The sequence below is a fragment of the Protopterus annectens genome, chromosome 2.part0, assembly GCF_019279795.1.
Source record: "Protopterus annectens isolate FY-2018-M chromosome 2.part0, PAN1.0, whole genome shotgun sequence".
Taxonomy (NCBI): Eukaryota; Metazoa; Chordata; order Ceratodontiformes; family Protopteridae; genus Protopterus; species Protopterus annectens.
Genome location: NC_056728.1, coordinates 738,784,604 through 738,808,780, shown reverse-complemented (window position 1 = coordinate 738,808,780; position 24,177 = coordinate 738,784,604). Strand labels below are relative to the sequence as shown.

At 39.2% G+C, this 24,177-nt stretch overlaps 1 protein-coding gene across 1 annotated transcript in view; it reads left to right on the top strand.

Annotated features, from left to right (window-relative positions):
* LOC122793733 (melanopsin-B-like) overlaps positions 1–24,177 on the top strand; it is a 400,101-nt gene that overhangs the window by 17,260 nt on the left and 358,664 nt on the right. The window contains exons 3-4 of the mRNA XM_044061936.1: positions 2,318–2,451; positions 11,240–11,443. Coding sequence (XP_043917871.1) covers positions 2,318–2,451; positions 11,240–11,443 — 338 coding nt within the window. The remainder of the gene's footprint in view (positions 1–2,317; positions 2,452–11,239; positions 11,444–24,177) is intronic.

Genomic DNA, 24,177 nt, shown 5'->3' with positions numbered 1-24,177 from the left:
CATCTTGGAACCCATGCCAAAAATATGATGTCCTTCGATGACTGCATAGCCACTATTGTAAGGAAGCCCTTTTTCATTGCACATCTTGTATCTACATGCATGGTGTCCAGATCCGTGATCATAATTGTTCCACTGTACTTGGCACTCATTAGACCAGTCATTAATGCCCCTTTTAGTATGTTCCTGTAAAAACACTTGTCACAACTGGAATGACCACAATGCTTTCTCACTCAAAAAATGAAGGGCTTAAATCATAAAAACTATGTAGTCTGTCTCAAAGCCTGGACTCTCTTCCCAGAATCGCACAAACTATTCAGAGGTGACCTCTTCCCTCACATATAAAGTCTCAACAGGCCCTATTCTGTCAAATCCATTACACATTCACAAGTTCAGTGGTGTCATAAATACCCTCTCAATCGAACATGCTGGAGGGATAGGCATTTATCACAGGGAATACCACTTCTATTGAACCATCTTTTACTCCATATAAAACAGAGTAGGTTCCTAGGCAGAAAAGGCAGAGGTTGTGGGTGTCCTTATGGGGGATCTGACATCCACACCTACACTTTCCTTTCCTGGATGACTTGAACTTGAGCAGGCATGCAGTGACCAAAATCAGAAGAAGCAAAAGGCCCCAACAGGGTACTTATCTTAAGATAAACTTAAAGGATCTGATGGTAGAGATGGCAAAATGACCTAATGTTCAAGTGGTGGCAGAGAAGTTCTGAGGAAGGTACATGCAGACGTCACTTGTATGGCTCACATAGCCTACAGCCAATATCAGACATCCCACATACCTTGCAGTGACTTTTTGTATACTGGCCGGACATTTGGGTTGCTGAGCAGAGGTTAAACCAAAGGTTATGAATACTGTAACATGTGAATAGATGAACATATGGCTGTCCCATATAGTATAGTAAGTATCTTACATGCCATTTGACATGCAAAACTATGACTTTGCATCCTGAAAAATCAGTTAGGAAATCCACAAACATGAGTCTGCTTCACAAATAAAGCATTCAACAAAAGTAGGACATTGTGTTGGAAATCATTACTTTTTCTGTGATAAATGCACTTAATAATTCAGTACCGATCTACCAAATACAAATTGTAATTAAATAGGAATTTGTCTATTTTTTTCAATTGCATGTGTATCACAGTAAGTAGGCAAGGCAAGTCACTGTTCACAACTAAAGTGGAAGTGCATGAAATCGTGACCCTATTTCATGTCTTAAGTGGAGTGTTCATCGCATTTTCAAAAGTTTTAACAATACCTGACTAAGTCTGACTAGAGTTGCAGAAAGAATAGTGGACTGGTACAGTGGTTGGAATAGTGAGGAGAAATGCTTATGATTTCACCATGTGATGTCTACAATAATAGTGCTGATGACCAGCTCTACTGTACTGTTCTCTTCCTCCTCCATTAGACTTAGTTCATTGTGTCCTACTACTATTCAACCATATTTATTTGCTTCCCAGTTGCTACTTATATTTTGCTATTTATGTCAGTTAATTGTAGAAGGAAGTTTGCTCCTTTTGCATTCAGTTTTCCAGAAACCATCTAAAGAGATTCACTGCTCTTCCTTAATTTTAACATTGTACATCCTTTAAAGTTTGGCAAACCTCATACTAAAGCAGCCATACATGATAGCATCAAATTCCATGTAATCCTCTCTCCAAAAGACCAGAATCAGCTACATGCTGTGAGTTTTTTGTAGGTGTTGATGAACAGTGCACAGTAATCCCATGATAGTTCTGCAATGTGGCATCTGCACTGTTTTCTCTGCATGCATTATGTCCAGTTCTGCCACATCTATAGTCATGCGCTGATCTTTAAGACATACCATGATTAAAAGCCCATAGTATATTGTCACCATGTATGGAAAAGCTCTATCTACCTTTCAAAAACAGCATTTTGTAGCTCAGCATGACATTGAACATAAAAGTCTACCTCGATCATCATTACTACAGCCACATGAATAATTATTTTTTTATTACTGTTAGTATCTGGCTACAACTTGTACAGCCACGTACTGTGACCTTAGTAGTGTATCAATGGTTTTCATGTAACATCAGTACTTCTTGGTAATGTTAGAATGCTGTCTCCCCATTTCAATGAACATGAAACTACTGAGAATACATTACATGTTTTGTGGCACATAATAATCACTGATGTTAATAGTCAAATTCAGCAGCCTTGTTTCTTGTCTTTCAAAAAGGTACTGTGATTATCTGTTCAAACTAAATCCAAAACATCTTTGAACAGAAGCAAACACTAATCCCATGTTGCTAATATGTGTTTTTTCTTTTTTTCAAGAGATGTGAAATTGAGGACACCAGCAAACCTCTTTATACTAAGCAGGACCATCTGTGACTTCTTGATGTCAGTGACTCAGGCACCCATCTTCTTTGTCAACAGCCTCTATAAAGAATGGATTCTAGGAGACTTGGGTACTCAGTTTTATTCTTTCTTTGGTTTCTTTTACCTAATTTCACTCCAGCAACCATTCAGTCATTTAAAACAATGACAAGCTATTTGGCCGTACTCCACCAACCTTCGAGAAAATTATAGTCTTGAATAGCTGTGTACAGTAGTATGAAGATTTTTGTGTTTTTTATTAATTATTGTTTTACTTTAATGTGTGTTTAACAATTAACACTCTCTTCCCTCATATTTGTTTTCAGTTGTTGTTTGAAAGCTTTAATCTGAAAGGTAGAAGAAATATAAAGCAGGTCCATAAGGCATGGATTCTTTAGTGCTTGTTGCATTTGCCTACTAAACTACATTATAGTGTAACACAAGTTAACTCACAGATACTATCCAGGAAAGTGAACTGAATTGGCAAACAGTTTAATTTCTGTGAAATGACAGTTTACATCCCAGTTAATATAACTTTGTAGCTGAAGTGGGATAAACCAGCAGAGAAATTTATTTATAAAATATTTTACATATGTGCAAGCCAGAAGCTAGCTTTATTTCATATTCAATGACCTAAAACCATTTTTGTTGACCTTTCTATACTGATAATCATGACAAAAAAAGGTATATAACCCAAGGAATATATAATACCCATGAGCATGTTCTGTGTCCTGTTGTGCATGTGCAGATGTGTTTTCACCAATAACTGTGGAGGTGCCATGCTTTATGGTGTTATAATGAATAACATACCACTCTCCCTACATTATAAAAGTCTTTGTTTGTTTCTTGATTTCCAGTTCACTGACATGTTGCTTCATCAAAAGTTTATAACCTACTCCAAAGTTCTGTGATCTCAGAGTAGGTTCTATTAATTAAGGGTCACAAGGTCTTTTACTCATGCAATATACAGACCTCTGCATTTACCACTTTTTTTTCTTCTCCTCTTTCAGTGAAGTGACATGTTGATGATTAGGAGATGATTTCATGTACCATAACCAGAATAAAATCCTAATGACTTTTAGTCTTTTGCCACATAGTTGAATTCTTTGTGTTTATGATAATGATTTCACATCCTGGATGCAAGCCAATGTAAAAAAAAAAAGAATTCGGGTAAAACTAATTAAAAAATGAATGATTGATCAAATATGCTTCTGGAAAATGCATTTTTCAGAGAAATGTGGCATTACATTATTCCTTGTATTAATGCTTTCTTGTGCCATACATTTTTGTTGTTGTCAGTGTTCATGAATGCTTTCTGCCTTCATGTTTTCAGATTCAGCTTTGCCATTAGCCATCATATATTTATACTATAGGGGAGATGAAGAGCAGAATTCATAATGTCATATATTTGACAGTTAATATTCTGGCAGCAATTGTATGTGAATGCTGTTAGGATATTAAAGAAGGTCCATCTCATGGAAAAAGAATGTGGAATAATATAAATAGTAAAAACTCATAAACAAAATATTTGTAGCTGTGAATGTATATAGGTTTGTGCCAAAGTGCAGTTGTTCAAATTTGATAATTTTCAGCAACATCTTTTGAAAATTATGACTTTCTTTAGGTTTACCAAACAGAGGAAGGAAAAAGGCAGACATTTGATATTTTGTGCAAAAGCTAATAATTTGCATATTATTTCAATAATGGTGATCCTGGGGTTGATTGTATGAAATGGTGGAAGAGGCTTGTCCTCAGAATAAAACACTAGTTTTGGACAAATGCTCACATGCAATCTTCTGATCATTACATTGTACCTACAAAATAAAAGATTTTGTATTTTTGGAAAAAAACATCTCTCTTGCTAATTCTTCGAACTATATTCTGTCCTCCCGTAAAAAGATATATGACAGATAACAGAATGTACCCCATCTAGGGAAAAAAAATGTCAAAATATCTCAAGAAGTCCTTGCTTTAAATCTATGGATAATCCAAGCTACCTAGCACTGATTTGCAATTTATTATGTCCAACATGTGTAACTCTATGTAGTGTTAAATACGAACGTGTGCATATGTATATAGACTTAGGATCTCAGTCCTGGGATAAACTTGTAATTGTCTATCTGTACAGAAGTACAAAACATTATAAAATGTATTAAAATTCATATGTTCTGATGAGCTTTTTCACTGTCTGTGCTTTGGTCTGGCAGTTGGCTTAGAGAATTAAGATGCTGCTTCCTGTGATCCAGTGGTACAAAGTTTGATTCCCTCAGCTTCCATTGCCTAACTGTATAATTCTAAGCAAGTCACTTTTCCAGGCATCACTCCTGGGCTGAGTCTGCAAAAGGCCCATGGAGATTAGTGCTGTACCTCATAAAAACAAATATAAGTAAATGTTAATCACCTATATTTAAAGCTCTGAAAATATGTCATTTAATTTCTAGTGTACTACTTCATCATTGCCTGTGTTGTGGCTAAAAAGGGTCATTGGACTAGCCCACCTATATGGCTAAAAAGAGATAAGCAAATGAATTACTGCAACCAATGATTCAGCAATGGTTGGAATAGTTACAGTGGTAAAAAATACTCAAAAATGTGATCAGCCCTAACATTTTTCCTGTACTGGTTTTCCCCATCAGGATGGTCCAGTACAGAGTCATTGAAAACATTTAAACAATATCCCATAAGTATCTTCCAAGTGAGGTGCGGCACATTGCTCTGCAATTACAGCTACAAGGATAGCAGTGTTGGGGCTCTTGTATACAAGGTTGCCCTTCATGGGGGGTGGTAAGCTGTACAATTTTTAGCTTAGACATGAGTCAGTATTTCCACCCTGAAAAATGGCTGGAGAGTGCTTGTGTATTCTTTGCCTTTGACTTGATCTGTGTTTCAGCATTGTTGTCTTACTCTGCATACATGCTGATATCATACAGTTGTTCTGACCCAGCCTGTACAGGTGTCACCATAACAGTAATCCTGCCTGTAAATTATAGAGTGCAAGACAGAAAAGAGTGAATCAGAACTTCCATGCTACAAGTCAGTCTCTGTGCTGTGTGTGTAAACAGCAGTACAGAATACACGTACACACGCATACACACACATGTTGGTATATTTAGTTAGGGGAGTGTGGGGTCAAAGCCCCCCACATGGGAGGTGTGGGTTTAATTTGTTTCCATTCACTTGTTTTCCCTGATGGTCAAGTGGTTCATTTCCCAGGGAAAGGAGTTTGGTAGTCCATGCTTTCTATAGAATGGAAGTTCGCTGAAGTGGAGTTAGCTGCTTGGAATTCGAACAAGTGTAATTTTGGTGAGTAATAGTAGACCCATATATATATATATATATATATATATATATATATATATATATATATATAATAGCAGCAGCTGTTTTTTTGTGGCTGCACTCCTGAGATACCTATGGGAGACATACACAGTGGTATATATGCAGTCTGTCATCAACCTATAAGTGCTGCTACTATATTTCTTATTCAGTATCGTTACTAAGTTATTGTATATTCCTCTGAGATATGTGAGGGTTGGCTATTTCCAGAACCTATGCTCACTGTTTCAGATATGATCTGTGTGCCCTTATCATCTCCTTGCAGGGAGACTGGGAACTCTTCTTTGTCAGTTAGGCCTGCAGTGGGAGAAGCCTCCCCTCCAGTGGCCTACCTTTTTGCCACTATATTGTGTGCCTTCTTGCAAGATCCTGTGATCATGTTGCTGAAACACTTCTGATATGGCTGCATTGTGCAATTCTGCATACCAAGAGCACTAATGTCTCCCCATTGTGCTCCCATACAAGGTCGTGAGCACCTTGTCTTTACAGCAGGCAGTACTCAGGAGTCCTGACTATAGGCAACAGCACATCACTCTGAAATCATTAAAACACAAGAGACCAAACGACTATAGAATCTGCACACAAATTTAATATGGAACCAGAAATAAAAGACTTTAAGCGCTTTTCGTTTGCTCACTAGCAAACTTCATCAGAAGTAAACATACAACCAATTAGGCGTTCCTATATAGGATCTCAATTTAAAAGTGCGGGAAACTGTAATGTTAATTGATAATTAAACAAACAACAACTTTCTCTCGAACCTCTAATATTATATGCATATACACCTTATAAATATACATAAATGTGTTGAAAATACACATAAATATATATAAAAACATTTTCATCTTAAAATTATACATTAAAATGCCTTACTAAATTTTTAATCAAATAATGCCTTATTGGGCAATGATGTAAAGAAAAAACTACCAGGAAGCTCTATCTTTGTAAACTTTTAAGCTTTAAAATACTCATAATGGAACATGATTCATTTAGACCTGGAAAATTAAATGCATTTAATTTCAACTGCCATAATAATTCCAACTCTTCGAATTTAAAGGAAGACAGCCCACCCATAATATCATATGTAAAATGATCAATAACCAGAAACTTGAATTGATGTTGTACATTCAAATGGGCATGTTTTGCTAAGGCATTGTCCATTTTATTATGACTAATGGCATAAAGATGTTCATATATTCTTTCACGGAACTTACGTTCTGTTTTACCCACATAAAATGCGGGACAAACTGTGCATCTAGCCAAATAGACAATGAACTTAGTATTACAGTTGTACTTTGATTTTAACTTAAAATATTGCCCATTAATTACAAAAGAATTAGTAACTTCAGTGTGTTTGCAATAATTGCAATTTTCACACTTGAACATTCCTATTGTTCTAGGCGCCATGATATAACGTCTCTCCAAAAGGTTCTTCAAATTACTCCCTCTTTTGAACACTATTGATGGTTTACACCCCAATTGCTCAAACAGAACATGATTGGATCTAAAAAGATCCCAATTTTTACGTACTATTTTGACTATGGAGTTACTTTGAACATTAAAGGTAGTAATAAAGCTACATTGGGAATGTTGCACTTTCAGTGCAAGCTGCCCAGTACTCGAATCATTAGTTTCTAATTCCAATATAGTACTACCAGAATCTGGTGAAGGTTTGAACCATAAAATTGGTTTCAACAACAGCTTTTCTCTTTTATAGGTAACTTCCTCTATTAAAGAGTCTAGTAAAGGTTCAGGGTAGCCACGGTGTATAAACATTTGTTTCAAAAACAAACATTCTTTATTAAAATCATCATCTAGGCTAGAAATATGTGAAGCCCTCACCAGCTGGCCCTTAATGACCGACCTTTCTTGATGGAAGGGGTGACAGCTGGAATAATGAAGAAATGTATTTGAATATGTCGCTTTCCTAAAAATTTGAGCGGTAAAGGCACGTAACTCGCTGTTCTTAGCTAGCCAAATGTCTAAATAAGATATGGCATCAGTACTAAAACTGTATGTAAACTGTAAAAAATCAGTAGTGGCATTAAATTTATTCACTAATTCATATGCTGAATGTTCATCGCCTTTAAATAAGACGAAAATATTGTCTAAAAATCTAGTGTAATACAATAGACACTCTGACACGTTCACTTCATTAAATGCATAATTAGATTCCCAGTAGGCCATAACTAAATTGGCCACACTCGCCCCACATGGAGAGCCCATTGCTAAGCCCACTTTTTGTAAATAGAACCTGTTATCAAACATAGAATAATTATTAGTAAGGGTAAGATCTAACAATTCCATTACCAGGGCTATATCCCTACTTGGAGCTCCATGTTTTTTCATTATCTCAGCTACCCATTCAATACTGACCTGATGGGGGATGCATGTATATAGGTCTTTGACGTCGATTGTTAAAAAGTTGCTGTCCTCTTTATACTCTAATTCATTCATACTTGCCAAAAAAGACCAATAATCTTTACATATTTGTGTTTCTAAAACCACAAATTTCTGCAACATAGAGTCAATGACCTTCAAACATGCATAAGTTGGTGACCCCCGACTGTCAACAAGTGGTCTCATGGGTGGGTCATTTAAATCCTTATGTATTTTAGGAATTCCGAACAAGGACGGATATTTTGGAAATAAAGTGATCATATAGTTAAGCACTACTTGGTCTACATGTCCCTCAATGAACAGATCATTTAAACATGTTTTAATTAAGTTATAAGCTTTATTTGCTTCCGATCTAGAACTCTCCTGGTACGTATCACTACTCAGCAGACTAAGCATATGATCAGTATAATCGGCCTTATCAAAAATCACTAAACCACCCCCTTTATCAGGTTTACACACCCATATATCCTGAGATTGAATGTATTTTAAATGGTCACTTTCACTATAGTATTTGTCACAGTTATAATTAGACTTAGACCCATGATTAACTATATATCTAAGGTCCAACTCACACAATTGTTCAAAGGTTTGAAGCAATGGGTGCAATGGGGGATTAAAAATACTTGGAATGCGAAAAGCATTATCACACGCTGTATCTGCTGAATTCATAAAATGCAAACGGAGAGAGCCTGAGTGGAGCGAGGGCGAAAAGAGCAGGTCGAACCAAGCAACCACCCAAGTATATCGAGCATCAAACAAATTATCAGTTTGGTGAAAGTAAGCAGGTAAGAGTCAGAACTGTGTTTTTCTTTTTACTTGTTCCTAACTTTATAGCTTCAATTGCACACATGGGTTGGAGGTATTAGACTAAAGCTGCCATATTGAATAAAATTAACCTATGGTACAAGCAAACAATCTAAAGTACAGCCCTAATAGCCAGTTCTGTTCTCTGCTTGGGATGAGAGGCAAAATAAAATACTGGGAAATGGGGGGTACCTAAGGGAAGAATGTGTCCCTGATAGTGTGCACACCAATACCCTCCTTACAATTAAAAATGCAGACAATGACTGTACATAGATAGCAGGGTCACTGTAGGGAATATGACCTACAGAGAGTCCTTGAGTTTGCTGGCCTTTATAAATGAGTTTTTCCTTTTATTTTGTTTCTGTGGGTCCCATTCTTACAGGTATAGTGAGATTCCTGGAGAGTATACAGCCCATTTGAGGGGGAGGGACACTCACACCAAGAAAAAGAAGGAGGGGTAAATTGAGTCCTTGAGTTCACTGTCCTTTGTAATTTGACAGAGTAATGACAGAAAACACAGGAGAAGAGCAATCTCAGAAACCACACTTCTCCTTTATAGGTTCATAAACTAGTAATAGGCTAAGTGCCCTTGTGTGTTATTTTAAGCCTAGGCAATTACCCCACATGAGAATTAAACCCTGCACCTTGTGTCTGTAAGGTAAACACCTTAACCATGATGTCAACCTCCCACCCTCCAATTTTTTTTTTTGCAGGGGGGCACCACCAAACTGATATATACTATCTCTGAGGTCACCATATTTCAGATAAAAGGGAATATTCTGAGAAATGGCATCTCAGATGTCATACATGTAAGTTCGATTCTTTGGCCATTCAGTCTCAGTGTTTCAGGACTTGCTCTAGTAGGTCCTGACATTTCTAATGATTACCATATGCATGTCTGCTTTACATTTCAGTATATCACCACTGTATTATGAAAGTCCTGATTCTCTCTGCAGCACTTGACTTCTAAATCTGACGTATAAATCTAGGTTTGCACAGTTCTGAAATATGAAAAGTTGTTTGTGAAAAATTTAGAGAAAAATATAATTCTGGAATTTTCCGCAGATGTAATATGTTCCAGTATTGATGTAAAGATTATAAATACACTGGCCTTTATCACTGGACAGAAGATTTTTTTTTGCTAATCGAGCATTGTTTGCAGATGTTTAATAGCATTTTCTGTTCACAAGGGATTTACATTTTCTTGGCTTATGTTTTTAACTTGATTTTTCACAAAATGCGCAGGAATTTGAGTGTGTGAGTAGATAACTTGAGGTTTAACATTCCATAGCTACTAAGTGTGCATAAGTGAAGGATTACTGTCATAAATACTACTCACCAGCTGCCTCACATTTTCTCAACTTGTTGACCACAAAGCTTTAACAATTATTGCTGTAGTTCAACTCCAGTGCAAGCCAACATTTTGCACTGAAAATGCTTATTGATTGAGCAGCTTGTCGTGAACCCACCTGAATGCCATTAGCCCATTTCCTTTATTAAAAACAATTACATCCCATTTTAATTCTAAACCATTGGGCAGTTGTATTTTCTTGAAAAACATTCGGAAACGATTATGGTTTAGAATGTATTTTCATATTTGCTTATCTAATAACAATGACATCTATCATTTTGATAGAAGAGGCTTACTGAACAGTATCAAATCAACCAAACTGTTCCTCTTTTAAAGGTTCTAAGTAGGTTAAGTGCCTTCTTCTTCACTATCTAAACCTACAATCTCTAACCAGTGAATTCCTGTTCTTGTATCACAATTTACTCCTAAGGGAACAGAAAACGAATATAATGTGTTAGTAGCCTGTTGAACATACCATGTGTTAATTGTGCGCTTATGATAAATAAAGTCAGAGTCTGTGGATATCTTCTCCATTTGAAATTAAAATGACTGCATCACCAAATGATTCTGAGTGCCCCAAGTTTATACAACATCCCATTATTCTAAGTATGGGACACTGCATTTTTAAAATATACTATAGTGCAAAGATTTAAATGATCAGCTTTGTGTGTTGCATGCCAGATGTGACATTTATTAAGATGTGATCGTTTCCAACAGCATTAAACCCAAGATAGCTTATTAACACAGCGTATTACTATTGTAACTTTTCTAAACCTATACAGTAAGTAATAGATGTTTTCATTATAATAGCATCGGTCAAGCACTTACTGGACTACTAACCACATCTAGCTCTTTATGTTCTGTGAGGTTATGCTTTCAAGGATATTTTCATAAAACATAAAGCCTATTAAATGTAAAGATTTTTCACATTTTACTGATACCACTTAATCGCTGTTCAGAGTATGTCTGTGTGTTTCTTTTTATCTTAGTGTGCAAGGTCTATGCATTTTGTGGAGCTTTGTTTGGAATAACATCAATGACAACTTTACTAGCAATATCCATTGACCGCTACATCGTTATAACAAAGCCATTGGAATCTTTAAGATGGTCTTCAAAAAAACGTACACTTCAGATCCTTGTCATAGTCTGGTTGTATTCCCTTGGCTGGAGCCTTGCACCTTTGTTGGGATGGAGTAAGTTTAATTTTGCTTCCTATACAAGGCATACCCTTAAAGGAGTAATACAATTGAATTATCTAAGTAAAACTGAGATCATATGAAGGGATAGATGTTTAATTACAAGCCTTCAGCGGGCTGTTTTGTTCTGATTTCTAAGGAGTATATGGTCAAAGAGATATCTAAACATCACTATTTTGATATGAACATTATGAAATGTTATAAAATTGTAAAATGATTTGTACTTTGTTCTCATTCTTTTGTTAACCAGGAAAAAAAAACTATTAGGCACAAGTGCGTCCTTTCAGATTTGACATGTAAACAATGGTATGGTACAGCTGACTTGTAAAAAATCACACAGTGGGCAAATGGAGACCATCAAACAGAGGCCTACAGAGACTACATGATATAGTTTATCCACATTATCCATAACAGTCTGTGTTGTACCTTTATCCATAACCATCTATATTGTAGTTCCAAGGCTGAGGATACCCGAACTTTTTCTTGAAAACAAAGACAACAACCAAAGCAATACACAATCTAAAACTGATTTGTATATAGCTTCACAAGTAAGTCCTAGGCTAGCTGCCCTCATGGTCTATTTTAAGCCTATCCTATCCTCAAAGGTAAGAATCAAACCCTGTACTTTGTGTCTGTGTGTTACACACCTTATCCTCTTCGCCAACCCCCAGTACTGTGAGGTTATGCTTTCATTTGGTATGCTATGACTGGTGCAATATTTTAATATGTGCCCCCAGTACTGTGAGGTTATTCTTTCAGTTGATATGCTATGCATGGTGTAATATTTTAATATGTACATTTCTTACTGCCCCAAGCAATGATATACTGAAGTTCTAATTCTTCTTTTTTCGGCTTTTCCCAGTTAGGGGTCGCCACCATGGATCACCTGTCTGCTCATGATTGGCAGTAGAGTTTTATGGTGTTGAGTTGCCAACCCGGCGCCCAACCTTCCACAGAAGGCACACACACACATACACGCACTCACGCCTAGGACTAATTTAGAGTGTCCAGTCCACCTACAGCATGTCTTTGGTATGTGGGAGGAAACCAGAGCACCTGGAGGAAACCTACATGACCACAGGGAGGACATGCAGACTCCACACAGAAGGCACCCCAGCCCAGGATCGAACCAGAGAACCTCTTGCTGTGAGGTGGTAATGCTAACCGCTGCACCACTGCAGCTGCCCACTGAAATTCTAATTCTGATCCCCTTTATTTTTTACTACAAAGAGTAATGGAGAATAAGATGGACTAGACCGTGGAAGTGGAAACTGGCTCATGGGGCATCACTGATAGGAATGGAAGATGGCCTTGTGTGATTGGTGAAAAGTGTCACCTAGCTTTAGTTGGTCATATGGCTATGTTTAATTTTGGGTCTGTAATCAGACTTCCCACTTTGAAATGATGTGCTTCCTTGTCTGGAATTATCCATGAGGAAATGTTTCACACTTGTGTGGGGATATTCACAGCTTCCTGACTAGATGGTGTACCACTGGGTCACCATAATGTGATTGTTAAGTTGCAAAAGCCTTTTGCCAGCAGTTGCTCTGGTACCTGGTACATTTAGGAGTGAATTTTTGTTTGAACATGGTCTTTTTTACAGAAAATCTTTTGACTCTTGAGTCCTACTTGGAGGTTTTAAAGGTTAGTGGGATTCTGCAGATACTCAGGCACATGCAATTGTGAAGCTATTTGCCTGACCTAAGCTCATGTGGTGATTTGTTATTGAACTTCTGTATTATAAACGTATCTTCTACGTAGCAAATGCAAATCAGCTCATGAATATACATGGTACCATAACAGCTTATGTCAAAGATTGATGACTAATTTTGTAGTCATGCCATCTGACATGAGCCTGTTTGTTCATGACTCTCAGGTCAAGAGGTGTTGAGCTGTTAGTTAGTCATCACTTGTGGTCAGTTGCATTGGATAGTCTGGACAGCAGATAGACTAAAAAAATTCAGTTGCAGTGAGGTGCCCTGGAACAGCCAACAGATAGTTCCAAGTGGAATGAGTAAGATTTCTCCCTCTGAAGGAACTTCTGCTATATACTGGGGAAGTTGGGGAAATGTAACATGAATGGCACTATGCAAGAACTAAGGTGTTGAGACAGCTGCAAGCAACTATGGCTAAAATTTAGTTGGTACGTTTTGGCAGTAGCCATAGAACCAACTAGTGCACAAGTGAAAAGAAGTCTTCAAATTAAGAAAAGAGGCCTTCCGTGCAAATCTAGTAGGGAGTCTTGGGATTTTACTGAAGGGTACAGACAGACCAAGTAGGCAAAGACTGTAGTAGTCACTGAAGTGATTGCTTGCTTTTGGGAAGTATTTGAGAGGACTGTAGAGAATTGTTTTCAGAAGCCCTCAAAGAGACTCTAGAAAACCATGTGCAAATCAAGAGGAGGGGGTATTGACTATATTGGTCTCAACAAATATGGAGAAATTCTGATGTTGACTGGGCACATTTTTCAGTGATGGAAAGAATAATTTAAGGGACTTATGAACTTGGTAAACATGTATTCTGTTTAGGTGTAGTGCTAGAAGCAACTAGTAGAATGTAATCCATTTCTGCAGATGAGGTCATTGTGCCAATTAGACAAGTTCCTTTGTGATAAGGCTATGGGAATGGATGAAATAAGCTGAAAGGACTAGATCAATGATGGTGAACCTTTTGGGATTGGCGTGTCAGAAGTTCCTGGCACAAAGTAATTCAATGCACTTCAAATGAGCAACAAATGCAAAAGCAGTGTCTTTGGTAACTCGGGTGTTGATGATAACTGGCGTGTCACCCAAAACATTGTGGCGTGTCACCTTTGACACGTGTGTCATAGTTTCGCCATCACTGGACTAGATACTGTTTGCATGACATGACTAATGTTCCTTTCCCATGTTGCACAGAAGGGGAGAACACTATCTCTGGACTGGAAAAATAGTGTTGCTTTTCCCATTTTAAAAAGGGGAACGGGAAGTTTTTCAGTTATATTTGGTTAATATTATTCAGCGTCCTGGAAAAGCCTAAAATGCTGGAAAGGAAACGTTTTTCTGACAGGTGAGTATCCAGTTTAGAAGGAAAGGTGTACGTACCAGATTAACTTTGGAGTAGTTATCGAGTCTTTGCCTTTACACCGATATTAGAGAGACCGTTCTACACATGACATATCAGCTAACAAACTATCCCTGTCTCCTTTCCATGTCTCTTCTCTGCACACAGAATTACTGAAGACTGATCCACTTTAAAAACTAATGTATATATTGTACATTATGCCCTGTATGCAGTTTTTTATTTCTACATATCTAGTCTAGCCACTCTGTTACAGCTTGCATTACTGCTTTTTTTGTTTGCAAAATGTTTTTGAGTTTCACTGGAGCGGAGCCTGAAATTGGTCAGTATAGATCAGTACACTGCCCCAATAAATATTTATGTGTGTGTGTGTGTGTGTGTGTGTGTGTGTGTGTGTGTGTGTGTGTGTGTGCGTGTGTGTGTGTCTGTGTATGTATGTATATATATATGGTTCTACCTGACATAATCGAAACCACACAACACCGACAACCACATCACCGACACCACATATTCGACAGTCCATAAACACGAAACCACACATAACCGACAACGAAATAACCGACGGTACACAAACACGAAACCCCATACAAAACAAAACACATCCCCATTCCACAAACCACACACACAACACAAGCACACCAAAATCCTTACAAGCCCACACTAAACCTTACCCTAACCCTAAGGTCCGTCACTATCGCACTTACCTACCCGCTCCCTAACCCTAACTCACTTAACCCGCCCCTATCGCTCCCTAACCCTAACTCACTTAACCCGCCCCTATCGCTCCCTAACCCTAACTCACTTAACCCACCCCTATCGCTCCCTAACCCTAACTCACTTAACCCACCCCTATCGCTCCCTAACCCTAACTCACTTAACCCACCCCTATCCCCACAGACCGTCAATCTCCACACTTACCTGCCTCGCACCCTAACGTCCGTCACTACCGCATACTCACACAGCCTTTCCCCATGTCGGCATCCTCGGCGTTGGTGTTGTCATCCGTCCTGTCGGTCTTCTGCATTGTCGATGTTCTGCAACCCGCGATTCGCGTCGGTCTTCTTCGCTTTCGATCTTCTGGAGCTCCGGATTCCGATGTCGGTCTTCTCAGCTGTCGACGAAGTCAGGTAGAACCATATATATATATATATATATATATATATATATATATATATATATATATATGTGTGTGTGTATCTATAGCTATCTCTCTCTCTCTCTCTATATATATATATATATATATATATATATATAAATTATATATATGGATTTACATCAAAAGATCAAATACATTATCGAATCCGACTTCCATCAAACTCACTTTGTTGAATCTTCATTATATCGAACTCCCGTAAAAAACAAAATGAACCCTAGGAATGGAAACACTCGACCCACAGAACAAAACAGCAAACAGCAAAAAAAAAAAAAAAAAAAAACCTCCAAGTGGAGGGCTCTGCCCCCACAACCCCCTAACTAAATATATCAACTCCGAGATCGCACTGTAGTGGAAGAAATGCAAAGTTCACCATGGTGGCTAAGCGGTTCCTATTCGTTGTTCCAGGAGTTTGACATAATGAAGGTTCGATGAAGTGGGATTTCATAACGTGAGTATTCGATATTATGAAGTAGACCCATATATAGCACACACACACACACACACACACACACACACACACACACACATATTAATATATACATGAATTTGTCAGTATGGTCTGTAAGTGCTTTGCAGTCATGGTGAGGACATATGACAATTTATCCCATAATATCTTGCTGAAGATGTACTAATAATAGAGGATCCTCAGAACATTGCTGCATGTCATTCATCCCAGTATTTTGGAATAACAGGGTGTGCCTAGGAATCTATCAAGGGTGCAGCTTGGGCCCCCCCCCCCTGCATATGACTTTCATGGACAGTGTCAAACCACATCCAAGTCTTGGCAGTATTCAGTTTTGTTTTTTGCAGATGAATTTGTCCTCTTGGTCTCAAGTCACTGTGATCTCCAGCTGGCACAGAGTTGTTTGCTGCTGAATGAAAATTATAGGGGTGGATATCAGCAACCCCCAATCAGAGATCATGGTTCTTGCCTAGAAAAGAGTGGATTGCTCTTTCGAAGGGTCAGTAACTACTCCTAGTAACTACTTCCAATAGAAGACGGTAAGTATCTATCAATCCTGTCCATGAACAAGGGTAATGAGAATTGGTAGAGTGACCATCACATGAGTACAGCAGCAGGACTGCACGTTTTGTACCAGGTGGTGAAGTGAGGACTGAGCCAAAGGATGAAGCTGTCATTTTATTGCTCTGTTGAAGTCCCCATCATCTCCTGAAGTCTTGAGCTTTGGGGCAGTGTCTGAAAGGATGTGGATACAAACGGTGGAAATATGGGTGAACAGAATGGCAGTCCAGGAGGATCATAGAGTAGAGCTGTTATTCCTGTTTGTTGACAGACGTCATTTGAAGTGGCCTGGGAACCTAGTAAAGATGGACACTGCTAACTTCTATGGAAAATGTGCCAGAAATGGCCCACTTGGAACAGGCACTAGACAAGACCCTGGACATGGTATAAAACTCATATGTTTAAAAATTTGATTGGTTAAGGAGCTTAGACTCTACTGCTCCACTGCATAGTTTCTCTATAACCAAATTGGGGAAAAAGCTGGGCATCCCGTAGTCAGTATAGTCAGTATAATTACATAATACTTACCTAATCAATATAATTACATATCACTTACCTAATCAGTATAATTACATAGCTCTCACCTGCCATTACATATGTGGGGGCTGCCTTTGTGTTCTTGAAAATATGTAACTAGGTCATCAGATGTTTTTAAATATAAACGTAAATGGCGATTCATATGTTTTATGATCCACTCATTGCACAGAAGTTAACTCACAATGGTCACTCAATTTCTTTTATCAACCGTACAGGAAGTATTTTTATCCACACTTTTGAATTCTTCACGCTTTCATGTCTTTTGTAATTTTTTATTAGGCTTTCATAAATGTTCACAGACTTACTGACATTATGATCCATTTCAGACAGGTTGCTGCGTCCTGACAGAAAATGAAAAATTATTTTTTTTTCTTTTTTGCCACTGTGGTAGACAAAGAGGTGACAATTTCACAGCTTTGTGTTTTTTTTTTTGTGGTAGGAACAGCTTGATCAATGTGTATGAATGGGACTCATAGATGGTTAGCACAATGCACAGAACAATATCATGGATAGCAGACACGTGAAGGGTGTGGGTTATTCAAACATAGCCTACAATGCTGGCATTGAGGAATAAAGCCCTGACTCTGGCCTGGGTGATGTGATTTCAAATACAAGCCCAGTCACTTGGCCTTATAGATAGAGAGGAGGAGGGGAGTGCCTTTCCTTGCAGGAGGAAGGAGGTGCATATGTTCAGGACACAATCCTATGGTTTGATTTCTCTGGTGGCGACCCAGAGGAAAAAAAAAAAAGTATGGTACTTTCATTGAATGTTTTGCTGGTGTCAGACCCTTGCAGAAGTGTGGGATAGTCCCACGTTAGTTGCCATTGCATGCCCCACCAATAGGGTGTTACTGGGTGTCCGCAGGAGGTAGGATGTAAGAGAAAACATTCCAGGATGTAAGAGAAAACATTCCTTAGTAGCAGTATGGTGCTGCTCTATGTGTATCTATCTCCTCACCATCCTCAAATATGGGTCAGAGTGTCTCTGGGATGACTAGGATGGATTCAGCAGAGCCAGTAGACAAGGAGAAGCCCTTGGAGCAACTGATGACCAGCTGTGAGGAGCCAAAACAATTACCAGAAAATAAAATTATACTGACTGGGTGATGGTGCAGTAGTCACAACAGCACAATACGTAGCACATACAGATAATTGTATAATCACACATAAATGAAGGCAAATGATCCATATGGATTATTCAAATGAAAGAACTCAGAACAGTCAGATTCAGAGACTTAAAACAGCAACACAACATTGCAGTACTTACCCATTTTGACTGATACAGCAAGACACTGTACAATCATACTAACCAATTTAACTGATTTGGAGACATATAAAATGGCAACATGATCATTGTTAAACATTTTGACTATTTCAAGATATATAAAACAACATCACTGCATGGCCATACTTACCCATTTTGATGATCCAGCAACAATGCAAGGCCATACTTACCAATTTTGTCTGATTCAAACACATATAAAATGTCAGCACTGCACGTCCATTCTTTGATTTTGACTGACTGAGAGATGTAAAATGGCACCACTGCATGGCCATACTTACCAATGTTGACTGATTAAGAGACATATACAATGGCAGCACTGCACAGCCATACTTACCCAATTTTGACTGATTCAGAGGCATATAAAATGAAAGCACCACATGACCATTTTGAATGCTGAATTTTCTCATGACCATGCTGGGAGCTAAATTAAGAACTGTGGCATCAGCATCACAGCAGCATGTGCTGGTAGCTGCTGGCAGAGGCAGTGTCCAAGGTGTCATGGCTGTCTGAGCCAATTGAAGAGGTACAGAAAACATCTGACTTGCTATCAACAGACAGAACAACAGACAGTGAAATATTTCTGAGTGGACAGGGATACTGGACTGGACTTAGTTAACTGTGTCACTCACAAGTGGAATCAAAGAACAATAATATTTCATAAACAAATGGAGTATCAGGAGACTATCATTATAGGAACAGCTATATAAGTTGCAGGAACATCAGAAGTACAAGTTGGAACAGGACCAGAGTGGGTCAAAGGGGACACACTCTGCACAAGCTGTTGGGAAGCCAAAGTGGCATTCATTTAAACAGCTGTTGTCAAGCAACATTGTAGCTTTTTTAGGTCCTCAACTTTGGCTCAAAGTGAGTGCCATTATGTGCAACTACCCATGATGGGTAACAATGGCTCTAGCTGGAGATTCAGTGGAAGAATGTCTAGCTGCAGGGCCACAAGTAAGGTAGAGAGAAATATAGTCCATCACAGGTCTGGCAATGAGGTCATGTCTGCTTCACAATTCTTAATAACATGATGCATGCAGTATCACACTGATGCTATGTAGGACAGTGCATGGATTGGACGCTCTGTGTATCAGGTGAACAAGGCACAGCAATAACAGGTGGCTGCAACACTATAGTGTGAGGTAGGGTCACAGGACATGAACACAGGAGGGCAGTCAGGGGTCCTTGTGGGGTCTGGCAGCCATGACAAGGTCACTGCCAGTGTCTACTGGTTTGGCTTGTGGTATTGGGCCTGGGACCATTCCATAATAGTGAAGTGTCTGCCCTGTTTATTGAGCTTGATAAGCAGTGTCAGCTATAATCTGGATGACACCTTTAATGAGGCTAACAGACTGTGTGCCCACAAGTGACACTAATGATATCTCATCAACAGTCTGTTTAGTATGATGTAGGACAGTCTGTGCCTGACCATCTTACATCCAGACCCATTCATATGGAGGCCAACCAAATGGTGGTTGCAGTGTGCCTCATGGCTGCACTAACAGAGGAAACATTTGCCTCCAGAGACTGTAGCACTTTTGTGTCCCTCTGCCTACATTCCAGGTCATTGTACAGTTGGTGACTGTCATTCCGCAAATCATGAATGACACTCACCAGCTCCATAGTGCTGTATGTAGTAACTGTTTATGACTTGGTCACTGACCAGCACATCCACTAATTGATTGCAGTGTCACATGCACTTCAGGGATAGTGCTGAAGGCGTGGTGGCACAGCATCCCCATACATTTCTCCTCTGCGCTGAGTATGGCCATGTCCTAGGTAATGCACATGTCAATATGCTATGATAGAGACAGAGGTGGGGTCAATGTGGAATTCTCAGATACAGGATGTCTGTAATGAGGCACTTTACTCACCCACAACCTCTACAGTGGCCTCTGTAATGCTGGACATGGTTGACCCCCACCCCACCCCCTGTAGTGGTACATGCCACCTGCATTTTGCTATCATCATCAGCCATAGGTGCCGTGTGGCTGTCAGCTCTATATTTTCTGTTATGTTGGACTGTCCACCATTGGAAGCTGTGAAGACATGAGCAGACATAGCACCACTTGCAGCCCATACACATATGCTTCCATAGCCCCCCCCCCTTTAGCGTGCATACGGGTACATATGGAAACAGTGCTATATAATAAATTTGAAGATGCACCTCACTGTGTAGGATATTGCATTGCAGACTAGAGTTACCTGGAAATACAGATATGCAAGTGGACCATAGTCAACACCTCTTTCCAGTCACACAGTGGCATGTGTTATAGTCTACTACAGTAGGTATTACTGACCTGGTACTTCCCCTTCTGACATACAAGTGGTTTGTGCCAGCCCTGCTCCCACATCCAAGCCACCCATAAGTATGAGGGGCTTATCACCCTGACTGCTGTGCAACATCACAAACTCCTCAACCTCTATCAATCATATCTCTTTGTCATCTTCACTAGTGATGGACTTGTCTGCTAGTGTCCTATGCATTTTCTTTTGCATGGAATATTGTATCAGTAACCCTCCATTGCACTTGCTCTACATGTGTATTATGACCACCCATGACATTCACATCCTACACCATTCCCTGCCAAATCTAGTCCAAATACTGCTTGTCTGCAGCATCTTTACCAGTAGGTGCATACCATGTGTGTGGAGAGTCTGCAATAGCAGCTAATTCCTCTGACTAGTGAACATTCCTGTGCCATGCCTACCTCAAGTGACCATTTTAGTACATGTACAATTAAGGACAATGCACATCATTCATTTGGAGCATTTGCTCCACTATAGCATGCACATGATAATGGCTGTGGCTTTTCCCATATGGACCTGGTTAATAGCTGCAGTTATTGCTATCCCCCAACCTCAGTCCTTCCCATGTGTTAGTGTACTGTTGTCTGTATTTATGGCCCTGAACCCCCACTATAATGGCAAGTCATACCCGCAGTATCCTGTGTTCCTGGCTTACTCACCCATACAAAAGCAGACCCTAATGTGCCATATACAACAAATCATGTACCTGATTGTCACTGATAGACATCACATAGTTTGTAGTTGTGGGTGAGGTACTTAACCAGACCAGACTCCTTCCTTAACTCTGCAATGCTTCTCCCAACAGAGCTTTACTCAAATTTCTCTATATTTAGTTGTGCGGTTGCAAGCAGTGTTGAGCAAGATGGTGATGGTGCTTCATGTCATGCTAACAGCATGCAGTTAGAGTGAAGGTTACGCAAATGAAGAAAGATAGTACCAGTGTCATGAATCACTTCATGTGCACAATGTGCTAACCATACATACCAGCAGCATGAGTCATGCGCATGCCATTTTGCACAAGACATGAACTCCATGGTCATACATTCGACACATGTAGCTCCATAGCGAAGAGCAATGCTGCACAGTGTGTGAATCACAAACATAATTTTCTGACTGCAACAATTTGCTGCTGCACTACATGCCGTGGCACGCACTACCTTAGGCATACTAACATCATTCATGTCATTCATGCACCCTGTTGTAGCACTGCTCCAGATGTGTACTGCTCTCTGTTACTGTTCACCTCTGCTTCATTATGTGGTCTTTTGCCATGAGTTTATATATGTGTGCATGGTGTGCAGATGTGTGATGTCTGTGTGATTGTGCGTGTATATGGGTTTGTGTGTGAATGAGATTTGTGTGTGTGTGTGTGTGTGTGTGTGTGTGTGTGTGTGTGTGTGTGTGTGTGTGTGTGTGTGTGTGTGTGTGTGTGTGTGTGTGTGTATGCATCCTGAAGACTGATTCTCTGTCTTATTGTCTTATGTCTTTTGCTTACTGGCTTCTGAGAGGGTTCTGCTCCTCTGTGACTCTAAATATGATAAAACAAGTATCAGAAGATGAGTGAATGGATGAATTCTGCATTTTTCTTTGCTTACTGATTTGTTCTCTCAGCTAAAATGTACCTTTTCATGAGATGAAGTCATAACTTTGGTTCTAAAAGTACTTTATTGCTTTTCAGATACCATTGATGTTCATTGGCTGATACATACAATTATGAGTGAGTTTTTGTAGTGTTTTTTTTTCCCAAATATCACTCCTTTTCACTGAAGGCCACAAAGTGTGGAAGTTTAAATTTAAGCATGCCCACCACTTCAAATGACTGATCTCGTCATGGTCGTAAGGCATTTAAGCCATTAGACAACCACACATTTACATTTATTTCCTCATTTTGGATAACTGATTCACTGAGTTTTGTCCCACATAATGATGATATCTGGTACCGTAATGTATCTGAACATGTGGCTGTTCCCGATTTTTGCATAACCACTGCAACAATAAATACATAAACTCAAATATTCCATGCTGAGTGTGGTTCAAAACAGCTGTTAAACTGATTTTTTTTCAACATGTGTAATGATTTTATGTTTTTTCTAAAGAGCTTAGCCTTCACTATTACCTTACAAACATTTATTCCTTATTACAAGTTATGCCTTCCAGTTGTAATCATCTCTAACAGCATGCCTATAAATGATATCTAAAGCTCCTGTTTGACATAAAAGCCAACTGTCCCTGATCCTGTTACAGGTTTCTAGTTAACCACCATCTGTATATGGGTGGTTTGGACTAACAGAATAAATTATTGACAGTTTTTAAGGAAAGATTTATAGGGATTAACAGTGCTGTCAAACACTTAAAGAAATATTAATGTTAGCAATATCAGCCGTATACTTATAGGTTCATAGGTTCATAGGATGATACTAGGCTATTGGCCCAGAGGCCCTTGGCTATTGGCCCAGAGGCCCTTATAAGCCTAGCCAAGAATTTCTTCCATGTTCCCTCCAAGTCAGCACCTGTTTCCCTGTCCTGCAGGGACACTGGTGGGATTCCAGGGGTGTATTTTCTGTTTCCTATCCAGTCATCCAGGTTCCTCTTAAAGAGGGCTAGAGACATACTCTGCTTGACATGGAGTGGGAGCCTATTCCACAGATGGGGGAGTTTTTGGGACACAAATCTATACCGCCAACAAGTTCTATTAATGTCTCAGACCAGGTTGAGGCCTTGCATGGTGGTTGTGCGAGTGGAGTTTGATTTACAGATATGCAGTAACTCCATCAAGGCTGGGTCTGAGATGGCCTTGTATGCTAGACACACATCACCTCTGAGCAGTCTGTATGAGGCTGAGTAGAGGGACAGGGCTTTAAGCTTATATGTATAGGACAGGTGTTTGAGGCCCTAGATTTTCCTGGTCAGGAATGTCTGTGGTCTCTACGGCTGCTGAATGTGCTTGGCAAGGTACATGCCGAAGGGTCATTTTACTCGATAATGGGTCAAATAAGGGAGGAATACAGGGATATTATGACCGCCTTGTTCCTGGATGAAATACCTTTACTTATGAGGTGGGCCATGTAGAAAGTCTTCTGTACAACAGAGGCAACGTGGTAGTCAAAAATGAGGTTGCTATCAACCTGGGTGCCCAAGACCCTCACGACTGACTGCATGTTTAGTATGTTCTTATTAATGTGATAATTAGTGGGGATGCCATTTTCCCCAAATGGGAGAATGACACAATGTTTCATAGACAGTGCTAGCAGGATATTAGATAGGGGTATATTAAGTCAGTAACATTATTTCAGATAGGCGAGTAAACCCCAAGGCATTCACTAAGATTACATTTTTTCAACATGCACTATTGCATTTAT